The sequence below is a fragment of the Botryllus schlosseri genome, chromosome 14 (genome assembly GCF_051294905.1).
Source record: "Botryllus schlosseri isolate E-star chromosome 14, Bs_hap1, whole genome shotgun sequence".
In the NCBI taxonomy this organism is placed as follows: Eukaryota; Metazoa; Chordata; class Ascidiacea; order Stolidobranchia; family Styelidae; genus Botryllus; species Botryllus schlosseri.
The window spans coordinates 7,271,141-7,284,039 of record NC_137249.1 but is presented as its reverse complement, the minus strand read 5'-3'; the positions used below and the strand labels follow the sequence as shown (position 1 = coordinate 7,284,039).

Sequence of the window (12,899 nt, the reverse complement as noted above, 5' to 3'; positions counted from 1 at the left end):
TGCCGAGGATGCCTCGATGGCTGTTGTGCAATTTATTAGCGGGATGCTTGAACCAGCCTTGTTTGTATTCGTTTTCTGTATGTGCCTTTCAAGTGTACAGAAAGATATGCGTTTTTGTGGCATCGTACTCAGCAGATTGAAGGTCGCGAATTTTGTAAAATTACTATGAAATGGAGTCCAGCTGTTGTATCAGTTTGCGTATTGTACATCTTGATGACTTGGCTTAATCGCCCAGACAATTTTTCGTTTACTTATGCTATTATGCGGATGTTAGAGATCTCTTATATGCTCCCAGTTATTCTTTGTTGTGCTTCTGGAAAGCTGAATTCCATATCATCCTTTTTTGCATGTACGTACATTCCTCGTGAAGAGCACTGCTGCCGCAGCTAAATTTGAAGCGTTCCACGATTTCTAATATTGATCATGCTATTCGTTCTTGACTCGTATGTCATCAAACATCAAATTTGCTATGCAGTATTCTAGCTATGTGTATTAGGCTGGGATTTAGTGCTGAGTTTCTGAGTTTCCATTGTTAGCATGATGTGTGTTGAATAAAATTAGTGCTGTAATCTATTTCGTTGTGGCGAATGTAGTATTTGGAGTTGATTGGTTGAAGCTGAAGTGCTGGGGCGTTGGAAAAGGCAACTATGATGGCATTTGTTGGGTTGAATGAAGCTTACTTCGTTTACAGATTCCTGCTATTTAATGAACTCGACATGCCTCGCGTCTTGTGACTGATTTCTATACTGGTCGCATACACGGTGATTTCTATACTGGTCGCATACACGGCAAGTTTTTGAGTCAGACATCGACAGCAGCAGGAAAACCAACCAAAACGTCGAAAATTTGACGTGATTGTCGATCTGCGGCGCAGCCACGCTACGACGGTGCATTTAGTTTAGCTATGACGGTAAATGTCCGCATTGTTTTGTAGTTAAAAGATTATTATGGGTCCGCAGCCAGGAATAACCACTGATCTATAGGAATAGCAAATAAACTAGAATATTATTATGGGTCGGCAGCCGGGAATAGCCACTGATCTATAGGAATAGCGAATAAACTTATAGGGCAGTAGGTTGTTGCAGATCAGTTCAGTATATATCAATAATTCTGTCCTTTCAAAATCACCACAAAATTGCGATGCTGAGAAGACCAGAAGGGTGTCGAAACGACACGGACTCGACTGGACAGATTATATTTTCATCTGCACAAGACACACACTCAATTTGCAATGCGATATACAAGACACATAATGCGATGTAATGAACTGATAGAGGAATCCCGAACGACCATCCAGTTGGGATCTCTTGGAGCTGGCATCCAAGTCGATGCTCGATGTCACAGTCTTATTCTATATCATTCCTTCGTCGTCGGTTCCTTTTAGAATCTATTTCTTGCTCTTTTTCTTTATTGGGTCTTTTTTCTGGGCTTTTTTTGTTGCCGGAAGAACAACGAGGAGCCCAGAATAACGTCCGCGGCAAGCTCCGGCGCCAATCGAACTTGATTCGCCTGCTTGGATGGCGCCGACGCTCACCATTACGCTATCTCTCCCGCACCAGGGCCAAATGTAAAGAAGAAGTATGCAGACAGAATGAAAAGTAACAGTAGATTATCTGAGACTGAGTAGAAAATTGAAGGGGGTCTGAGTTATCACTGATCGTTTGCTGGGTGGCTCTCCAAACTCCTTGTTTAGATAAAAATTGTTCGATTTGCATGAGTAGTTTTAATGGTCGCTACAGCCATTTTGATAGAACTCCAGCAGTCCAGTCCTGTCTGGCAGGAAAAGGTATACTTTTTACTGAATAGATCATCGTAGTCTCGATTCATCCCTAGTTTTCTCTCCCGGTTTGGTGCGAGTGATTGAATAATAAAGACAGTCGCTAGGTGACGAATAAGCTCAATCGCGTGAACTATAAGAATAGTCCGTGCACACAATGCAAAACCAGCAGATGTCAATGTTGTTTCACTCACATCGACATCATCATTCCAAAATGAAAATCCTAAACCGTTGACTGCGTAGTCGACCTATAGGACTGAATCTCACGCCGAATAGCTTAAAATACTGCTATATGGTGGACTTGAGCAATAGTATTCCCTCGTGACCTCGCATTCAACTTTAGCGTATATACTCACTCAAGAATTGATATTTTTTAAATTAGCATTTTAAAACTCCATTGCTTAGACGTCTACTGCTATTTGCTCGGTTCAAAAAGTGTAGTTGTGATGACATCAATTTCGAGAAGGTAAGAAGATTAATGTTGCATCGTCGCCTCGTCTATTATCAACATTCTTGAATTCGAAAAGGTGGTTTCATCCTAATGTCAATGGCGTAGAGGCAGAACGTCTATTGCTTGACCGGGGTGTAGACGGAAGCTTTCTAGCTCGACCCAGCAAAAGTACACCGGGATGCTTCACACTATCTGTAAGGTATGTGTCATTTTGTATTCAACCTACGTTTGTGTCATTGTATTGTGAACATCATCTTCGTTGCTATCTTACTGAATTAGATTGCCAGCCATCGGTGAGACGGAGATCATGATATGAGGCCTGAGTTGGATAATCTTTGAACTCTTAACCTTATTGAGTCCTACGAAAGTTGAAAAGCCTATTCCTATTACGAACTAGTGCCAGTATGTGCATTAGCCCGGACGGACCGGTAAAACTTTGAAACCAATGATGAGGACCGGTGAACCTTTAATAGTCAGAATTAACCCAAAATCTAATTCCGTCACATGTATTCAATCAAATGAAATATTGGAAACTTATTAAATGCTGCCTTAAAATTAGGTATACGTGGTTCTGTGTACGGTCAAGTGTCGCTTAACTGCATGTTATCTCGGCTATGCCACGATTACGCTAGTAGTTCTAGTTTGCAGCTCAAACAGTCAATATGTCAGTAATGGATGATGTTGATACGACACGACACTAAATTCAACCTATATCGAAACAGCTTATTTATCCTTGCTGAAAGTCTTGGTATGTTTCAGAAGGGGTAGTGAAGTTACGCACATCAAGATTCAAAACACAGGAGATTTTTATGATTTGTACGGAGGAGAGAAGTTTGCCACGCTCACTGAACTCGTTCAATTTTACACTGAACGAAACGGAACTCTTCGCGAGAAAAATGGGGAGATCATAGAATTGAAATATCCATTGAACTGCGCCGATCCTACTTCGGAAAGGTTAGTCTGCATGAATTTATGTGCGCATCACGAGTATTGCGACAGTCTGTTAATTCCAGTAAAATGTAGCATTTTCACTCATTTCCACAGTAATAACTCAGCGCCCTGAAGGCTTTAGATCGGGGTGTCAAACATACAGCATTTCTGAGTAGCTTTCAAAATGATTGTATTATCCAGCACATTTCTAACAAATGTTGAGATTTGTAGTAGGAAATGCCTTCATTAAACAATCCTTCAATACGGCAAATGTCGATCATGTTGATGTGCCATATTATAGCTAGGGCTGGACAAAATCTAGTACATGAGTGATTCGATTCTGAATCGGGTATTACGCTTCGAGTCGAGTATTCGAGTATCGTCCATTATGACGTCACAGCAAGTTCAAAGATGTACCTTTCATGCCACCACAAAGAACATGATGCCTGTTACCGATTTCATAGCACTTCTTGTCAATGTTGTGGGATGATCATGACTACGGAAATGTGTTATTTCCAGTAACGTTCGTAGCTTTGTACTATCTCTCATATGCTGCGACACGGCCAATCAAGGTTTCAAGGCTTCCTTGAAAACTACAATTCTTGTTAGTAAATTAACTCTCAGATGCGAGGGCCGTATAATTTCAGTACTCGAAAAAATAGTCTTTTACTACACTACTCGAATCATTAAAATGAGTACTCGATTAGTATTCGAGTACTCGTATCATTGCTCCTAGCCCAATTGTATTGTGTTTCACTCTACTCACCATTAGGAACAAATCGGAGACATTTACACCCAATTTTGAAAATACAAAAATGGCACACTGAATTCAGAATTTCATGGAAGAAATCGCCTTGAAGTAGTGCCAGTGCAAAACTCACGTGTACGCAAGGCTTAACACCAGATTACTACTAAAACGAAGGGAACATAGAAATATGCCAACTCCTATCGTCGTTAGCGCTACTGTTTTAACGGCATAACTAATCATCGTTTTTTTGCCAATTCCGTTGTGTGCGAATAACGTAGTTGCTAGAATGCAGCCTCTATGATCTGTAATATAATATGATGCTTGATAATAACTAATGCAAGTGAAAAACAAATTCATGGATTTCGAGGTAATATTATAGAATCAGTTGACTGGCGCAGCCCGTGAGCGGTGTGACGGTTTGGATCCGGCCTGCAACACAAGTCTAGTTTGACACCCCGGCTTTAGATGCTCTCAATTATTCGATGGTGTAAAGTTGGTCTACATAGTACATACATCAACTTCATTTCCTGCTTGTGTTGTTCAACTGGAAGTGGAAGGCTGTCATCCATCATTAGATGGGAATTCTAGTATGGTGTCGTTTAATCAAAATGTGTGTGAAATCAATGCATAGGCGTAGAGAACAAACGAACGTATTCAAAACAGTCGATTGTATATTGCTCATCCCGAATACTTGTAAATGCACACGAAGAGCAAAAAAAATGAAACCAGTTGAATTTAGTACCATGCTCTGAAATAATAATAGCTCAGAAGACATTCTTAATGGATATACTGTTCATCTCAAAGACATGTTGGTTAAGGTCTGCCAATATTGCTGCCAATTATAGTTATATCTGACGCAAGTTTACAACGATTTGGTTTTCCGTGAAATTTGTTTTACTTCAATTTCAAACGTCTAGAATATTTTTCCTGCATAATTTGTAATTTGCTTTTTGACTACGTATTATTCCTGTCATTTTTTATTTGAAACGGTCCGAAATATCCTTGAAGCTGATTATTATGACATAGCCAGTCGTGATTTTTGTTTCAAAATGAACTATCACTGAGCGACAACCGTGAAATCACGTCATCCAAGTTTAGAATCAGTTTAGTCCCAGGAATATGCATAACCTCAACCCATGGATATTTCAGGCCGCATAATCCACTTTACTCTTGCATCCGTACAGATGGTTTCATGGGCACATGTCGGGCCGACAAGCGGAGCATTTGCTGCAAGAAAAGGGGAAAAACGGCAGCTTTCTGGTCCGCGAAAGTCGGAGCAAACCCGGCGACTTTGTGCTGTCCGTCAGATGCGAAGACAAAATCATCCACATCATGATCCACCGTGCGGTGAGTGTCGTGTGTTGCTCGGGTAACGATTTTGCCGAGTTAGTGTGCTGCACATATGAATTGCTTCTTCTGTAATTGCCTCAATACCCAGGAGCACTTTGCAAATGGTTTCTCACTCTCAGTGTTCCGCGTTACTTGAAAGGTCACAACCATCGAGTCATACCACACAGGAAATGTTTTTGTAGTGGTAGGTCTGCAGAAACACGCAGCTTTCAGTGTCAGTAACTGAAATGCAATGTGCGGTTCTGAAAAGTGACACTTTTCAACAACGTCAGGATTTAGTTATTCTAAGTACTTGGATATTTTGTAACCTTTGCGGATAATTTAGGAAGTACTAACTGTAATTGTGTTCATCGTTGCATTTGTATAAAACGCACTCCAAGCATCCGCAGTACTATAAGATGTGTGTCTTATACAAAAGGCCATTAATGCTGTATGTGGCTAAAGTATTCTTAACACACTTTTTCGTTAACAATGTAGGTGTATTGGTATCGTTGGTTTTAGATATTTTTGTTCGTACGCAGAATGACAGAGTGTATGACATTGGCGGCGGTCAAGGCTTCGACAATTTGTCTGACCTCGTCGAGCATTACAAGCACAACGCGATGGTGGAGACCTCTGGAAACGTGGTCCATCTGAAACAGCCCTTCAACGCGACGCGTATCAATGCCGCGTTAATCGACAGACGGGTGGACGAACTGCACAAGCACAGCGATACAAAAGCTGGATTTTGGGAGGAATTTGAGGTGAGCGTTGTTTGAGGTTTTTCAAATTGGGTCTCACTGCACTGTAGTAGTCCTTACAACAGTAGAGGTGTATGCGTTCAACATTCTTTTTTCTCAACTATTTGTTTTTTTAACATAATATATCAAATATTGAGTTATGTCAAGAATTGACTCCCATACATATCAATTTCTCAGTAGTTGGTTGTTTGGCGGAGTTAGTGCTCCCTCTCGCAACCACCCATTTCGAGTGGGTTTTCCGTAATGAAAACAATCCTGTATACCGTAAAATATATGAAGAAATCTTGATGACAACCAGCACTATCGCTGAGTCCACTTTCAAACTCTGTCCTTTGTGACTTCTGTTTTGAATGTCCGGTATTTAATGATTTGTTGTGTTAGTTTCATAGCTTAGGCCAAACAAGCCATGTTAGATCTCCACATATCATCTGACAAAACCACGAGTGCATGCATGTATTAGAAGTTCTCAAATATCCTCCACAATACGCCGCCTTCGTACTATTTTGAATGTGTTTCATTACAGTCTCTGCAACAGCAAGAATGCAAACATCTATACAGCAGAAAAGAGGGAGCAAAACCAGAAAATAAAGCAAAGAACCGGTACAAGAATATATTACCCTGTAAGAGACTGATAATGACCGTAGCATATCCTTGTTAATCAACAACTATCTCACTCAAACAGTTGATCATACGAGAGTCAAATTAAGTGACGGGGATCCAAACACTCCCGGATCAGACTACATTAATGCCAATTATATCAAGGTTAGTACCTGTTGCGCTCGCTGGAAATTTATCACGCCTAATGCTATTTTCTGCCAGCCATCATTTGAAGACAGTGCTGCCGTGTGTCGTTGCAAAACATATATCTCGACACAAGGCTGTCTTGCCAACACCGTAGATGACTTCTGGAGGATGGTAGGTCAGGAAAATGCGCAGATCATCGTCATGACTACCAAGGAAGTGGAACGTGGACGGGTGAGTGTGGTTTTTGTTGCTTTAACGATATCGCACACTGTTTGCATAGGTGCAGCGGAAGGGTTGGTCTTGTGTTTGTGAGTGTCTAGGCTATTTGTTGGAGTTGTATATGTTAACTGCTTGGAAAGAACTCGCAACCATATCGCATGGTGATATCGCGAGTTTACTTTGGAAGTTGTAAAACAATTAGACGTTTCTAATACAGCACACCAAAATCAATGTGCGGTTTGGATCAAATATATATACATATTGTACTATTTAATTCTGAGTTATTGATAGCCAGTTTGCTGGCACATCTATTACTTAGCAGATTGCTGTCAAATCTGATGTGTGCGTAAGGAACTACAGGTCTATGTCGAATCGCCTGTTTCATTTTGTCCTGTTAAGTGTTAATTTCTGACACACGTGTGCTTATTTCGTACCGCAGATTAAGAATTTTACAGTTTTGATTTCTTGAAACCACACCAGTCATGTTGAAACAATAGACTTTGATCATGCCTGATTCACTGTCTGCTGTATATCTGGTGTATATTAGAGGCGTAAATCGGTTGTCTTACACTATTTTGATGAATGAGTTATAGGCTACACAGTGAGAAAGTACTTCTGCCAAAAATGGAAGCTCAAATATTCCAAAAACAGTAATAGCGAGTGTAGTGAAACTTGAAAGAATCTTGCCGACCAACAGAAAGTGTTCGGTTCCCCACTAACATCTCACAGCAATCTTCTTCGGAAATATCGCAGTGATCGCATCGCATGCATCTTATCAATGACATGTTGCATTCCATTCTGCTCAGAGTGAACTTCACTGTACGTTCATGGTACATGTATGTGTATTGTATATTATGTCTCTGAGTGTTGTACGTATACTCTGCCAAGACCCGACTTGGATATTCACCGCTTTTGATGATTTTATTCATGTCTTTTTGTAATATTATACTTGTCATATTTTCTTTCTTACAACTCCACCTGGCGGCGATTGAATTTGAGACCTTCAAGCTTTCAGGCTCTGATCGGTGCCGATTTATCTGTCGTGTTAGTTGAAGGGAGACTAAATAAACCGAATGATCGATTGATTCTCTTTCTCCTTCCAGAACAAGTGCGTGCGTTATTGGCCTCCCCTAAACGAAGCAAAGCAATACGGAGACTACAACGTTCTTAACGCAAAAGAAACAGAGCTGAGAGAGTACACGCTCAGGATTTTTGTTCTCACCAAGACTTCAGACGTAATTTTCCGAATCTCTGTACTAATCTTCGCCTGTCAGCTACCGTTCTGTCGTTGCAGCCTGCCTTCAAGCGAAAAATCTACCACCATCACTTTCGACTGTGGCCGGACCACGGCGTGCCGGGCGAGCCCGGGGCGGTGCTGAATTTCCTGCACGAAATGAACGAGTGCCACGTGAGACAGGTTTACTGTGTCGGCGGTATGCCGGGTTTTATTCGAGTTGTCTTTGCAGAGGGCTATGGGAGAGTCGGGACCTGTCATCGTACACTGCAGCGCTGGTATTGGACGGTCTGGGACGTTTATTGTGATCGATATTATTCTGGATATTGTCAGGCAGCAAGGTAACGGCATTTCACTTTCGCTTATTCTGTGTTGAGTCAAAGTATATATTCAGTTGTTGTGATACAGTAGCAGTAATCTAAAAACAGCCACTTCAATAAGTAGTGCAAGTTGGAAAAGAACCTCACTGATTACTCTGAAAAACTCTAAAACATTAGTACTTTGTAGCTGACTACTTCTGATTAGCGATTCCTGTTGTTGTGAGCTGAAAACAGAATTTTTATTCGTGTTCCTTTACAATTGATGGGCGACGATCGCTAACATCTGCGTTGTATTCTCAGGATTGGATTGTGAAATAGACATTCAGCGAACGATCCAATTGGTTAGAAGTCAGAGATCGGGTATGGTCCAAACGGAAGCGCAATATCAGTTTGTTTACTTGGCGGTCCGGCAGCACATTGAAACTCTTACGAGACGCATGGAGGAAGAACAGGTGAGCGTTTTTTTTTCTTCACGCTGTCTGGTTGTAATGAGGTTGCAAGCTGATCCTAGACGGGCTTAAGAATATTCTGAGATCACATCGCAGAAATAGCGATCGTTCTCTATCGGAGGTCGTCATAGCAGTCAACGTCGGTACTCAGGAGAAATAAAAATGACTCGAGCCAAGTCAAGTCACCAAAAAAATCGCAACTCGAGTCATTACAACCCTGGAAAGATAGAAGTACTTCGTTGCTGACTGCCTCTGCTCTCTATGCAGACTTAAAGACCTGATATAGCTCGTCCGAAAACAAGGATTTAAGCACGCAATTTCTAGGATTTTCCTTTGCTTGATTTTTAAAATCGTGTTTGCAGAAAAATAAAGGGCAAGGCCGGGAATACATCAACACCCTGCAAGCTGCGGAATCCGAAGGAATGGAACCGATGACGCCGGCCGCCGGTATACTGGACTCGAGAAGTGCTTCCATGTAAGCGTTGTTGCTAACAACTTTGTGTTGGTGCCTTGTATGTTAATCTCTACTAAGCCAAGTCCAGGCATGCTCATTAGGGTTGTTCAGATTTGAAAAATTGTCACTAAACTTCGATGCTTGTGACCCATATGAAGGTTTAGTACATAAAAACACTTTTATGAACAATTTTGGTCATCTACGTTGTGATCTTCTATCCCCGAAAACCCCCCAAAAATCCACGGGGCAATTCTCCTTACTGCTGGATATGTAATCTTGACCATGTCATCGGTTTATAGCTTTTGTGATGTTATCAGTTAAAAACGGCCGTGTAGAGATGATATATTGCAATAAAATAGCCATGATTTCAAAATTGTACTTAAATGCAGTCCCATAAAGGCCACATGCATAACGATTTCACTCTGCACAACCTGTCTATCATGCTCATGGGAATCATGTATTGGTTGCACAATTGACATCGGCTTGTTTTGGATCATACATTGAAGAAGTGCCGTTGGGTTGCAATTCGTGAACAAATACTGATATTCCCAGCTAGTTTCCAGCCATATGATAATATTCAAAGGTATATAATGTCAGTAATACTTTTCTCAACTTCAAATCATCTGCAAAATACCAAGTTATCTTATTTTATGGTAGACTGCCATTTAGTTGCAGAAGAATGTCTGAAACAAAGCGGATATGGGTTTTGCGCACCAACCATGAACAAGATTCAGGTCTGCCCACTATTTGGTCTGATATTCTGGTCACTACTCGGAAGGATATTTATCTGAGTGTATTAGTCACTCCAAGTTACCGAATCTAGATGAGGTTCTACTACATCCGCCATATCTGAAAGACTATTGCCCCGAAACTATATCACAATGCAGGACTGCGTCCTTCTAACTGTTGAAGAGGTTGACAACGTATGGAACATGACAAGAATATCTATAAGGCAAGCGCTGAACATTGTGTTGATGCATTGTTTCAGGCATTCTTCTTCAACTAAATTGCAGTCTACCATAACATAAGATATTTCGGTATTTTACAAATGATTTGAAGTTGACAGAAGTATTACAGACATTACATACCTTTGAATAATATCTTATGGCTGAAAACTAGCTGGGTATATATCAGTATTTGTTCACGAATTGTAACCCAACAGCGCTTCTTCAATGTACGATCCAAAACAAGCCGATGTCAATGGTGCAATCAATACATGACTCCCATGAGCATGATAGACAGGTTTGCAGAGTGAAATCGTTATGCATGTGGCCTTTATGGGACTGCATTTAAGTATAATTTTGAAATCATGGCTAATTTATTGCAATATATCATCTCTCCACAGCTGTTTTCAACTAATAACGTCACAAAAGCTATAAACCGGTGACGTGGTCAACATTACATATCCAGTAGTAAGGAGAATTGCCCCGTGGATCTTTGAGGGGGGTCGGGGATAGAAGATCACGACGAAGATGACCAAAATTGCTCATAAAACTGTTTTTATGTACTAAACCTTCCTTTGGATCACGAGCATTGAAGTTTCCTGAAAATTTTTCAAATCTGAACAACCCTAATGCTCACGTGGACCAGGGGTACTGGTACTGCGAGCTGCTGCGCGCCACTAAACTGAAGCATCTCAATGACTAGCGATACTAGGAATGTACCATCTCAATATTGCGATTACAGTTAGACTCGTTACTGTGAATTAGGCGTATTTTGTGATTGTCATTCTTCGGGAGGGGTAGTGATGACAAGTGGAACTAGCGATACTATGTCGCACGAAACGCAAAGAAAAATCGCAACGTAATAAATCTGGCGCGAAATACTCCATATAAAATTTATATAGATTTACGAAAATGTGGCGATGACATGGCTCCTTCTGCCTCCCTGACTACGACAACACCGGAACTTGTTTTATTAGTCATCAACATCCCAAATTTCGCGGTAATGCTTTTTATATTGTTGGTTCACCTTGCAAGTTCACAATTTATTATGTATGGCTGATTTATAAAATTACAGCGCGGGCCACTAAAAACCATCTCGAGTCGGGGGGGTTGACCAACCCTGGTGTAAACGCAATTCTCCGAAATAGTGGTCAATCAATGTCACAAGTAACTATGAAAGTGGTATGGTTGAGAAGTATCAAGTAATTTTTGATGCAATTTAACAGGTGTTAATCTCTTTGCGGTTGCATAATAAGACGTATTCGAACTTCTGTATCATTAATATTATTATGATATCATAACGAGTAGTATTCCGCTTATATTGAATCAGTCTGGTACTCGATTTTGCCCACCCATAAACATAACACACGGTCTTGTTCAGGGCAAGTCTTTCGGCCTCGAGTGGAGTTTACGAAAACACTGTCGACGTGTACAACAACAGCCCCCGGACTCCACAGCCTGGATTTCAAGAATACGACAGACTTGTGAAACGATGAGAGATCTTCAATAACGAATCGCCATCTATTACCTAAATCATACGCAGGCCGGCGGGTCTGTAACGGGAACTGTAATCCTTGCACTGTCGCACCTCGCAAAAAACCGCAACGTTACAGAGTATATTCTCCTATTTCTTATCATGCTCGATTGCTTATGCATATTCTCATGTATTTTAATCATCCTGGTCTGTAGCCGACCGCCCGCCGAAATCATGTGACACCGAGATATTTATGCTCTTCATTCTGTATCTGAAAACCATATCGAAATTTATTCATTCATCGTCCGTGTAAATTTCATCGATTCGTTACTCACTTTAGTACTTGGTGTGGCCGTGGATGCGGCAGTTTTCGTATATATCCATCTTTCTTTTCTTATAATTCAGAATAATTCAAGTATTAATCCACACGGCGTAGAAAACCCATTGTTTAATGAAAGGTCATTAGTTGCTATCACTCAATGTACGTTTTCATAATTCTGTGATTCTAATTGCTTTGTCTGATCAACTTATTTTATTGCATTTTAATGATTTTCTGAATTGGATTTGTCTTGCATTCATGCATGCGCAATGGACACCACCAGGTTTGCTGTCCCTCGGCTTTGCACCCAGAAACTAGAAGACACATGGAATTGGAAATTTACTGTCTTTTCGTGTAATGTTCTTACCTAATACTGTATTTTTACTTTTTGTAATTTTAATTACAAGTGAAATCGTATATTTGAGCTGCGAGTAACGTGTACAGATGAATCCGTGGAAGTTTGGACTTCTATTCAAGTGTGTTGCGAAAGCCGTGGTGTTGTCTGTAGTCGTCTTGGTCAAAATTTAGATCAGAGCATTCAACCGATCGTATCGTTGTGATATTTACAGCTCACCGGTTAAAAAAGCCACAGGATTGGAGAAAAGTGAGGAATGAGAAAACAAGACTGGCAAAGTCTACCATTCAAATACCCACACTCCTAAGTATTAAAAATATAAAGATGTATTGGGTTGTTAGATGTGCAAGTGCATCCTATTGTTCGTCGCGTTTTCTTAGTAATGGATTTG

The 12,899-nt window shown here is 40.7% G+C and overlaps 1 protein-coding gene across 1 annotated transcript; it reads left to right on the top strand.

Annotated features, from left to right (window-relative positions):
• The first annotated feature begins 2,023 nt into the window (after nt 1-2,023).
• Nucleotides 2,024-12,577, top strand: LOC145455365 (tyrosine-protein phosphatase non-receptor type 11-like). The gene is made up of 14 exons (XM_080333329.1): nt 2,024-2,243; nt 2,305-2,427; nt 2,988-3,182; nt 5,091-5,253; nt 5,778-5,999; nt 6,520-6,616; nt 6,679-6,758; nt 6,816-6,971; nt 8,063-8,194; nt 8,254-8,367; nt 8,426-8,534; nt 8,814-8,965; nt 9,325-9,437; nt 11,742-12,577. The coding sequence occupies exons 1-14, from the start codon at nt 2,224-2,226 to the stop codon at nt 11,854-11,856; spliced, it is 1,791 nt and encodes a 596-aa protein (XP_080189455.1). The 5' UTR covers nt 2,024-2,223; the 3' UTR covers nt 11,857-12,577.
• The last annotated feature ends 322 nt before the right edge of the window (nt 12,578-12,899 follow it).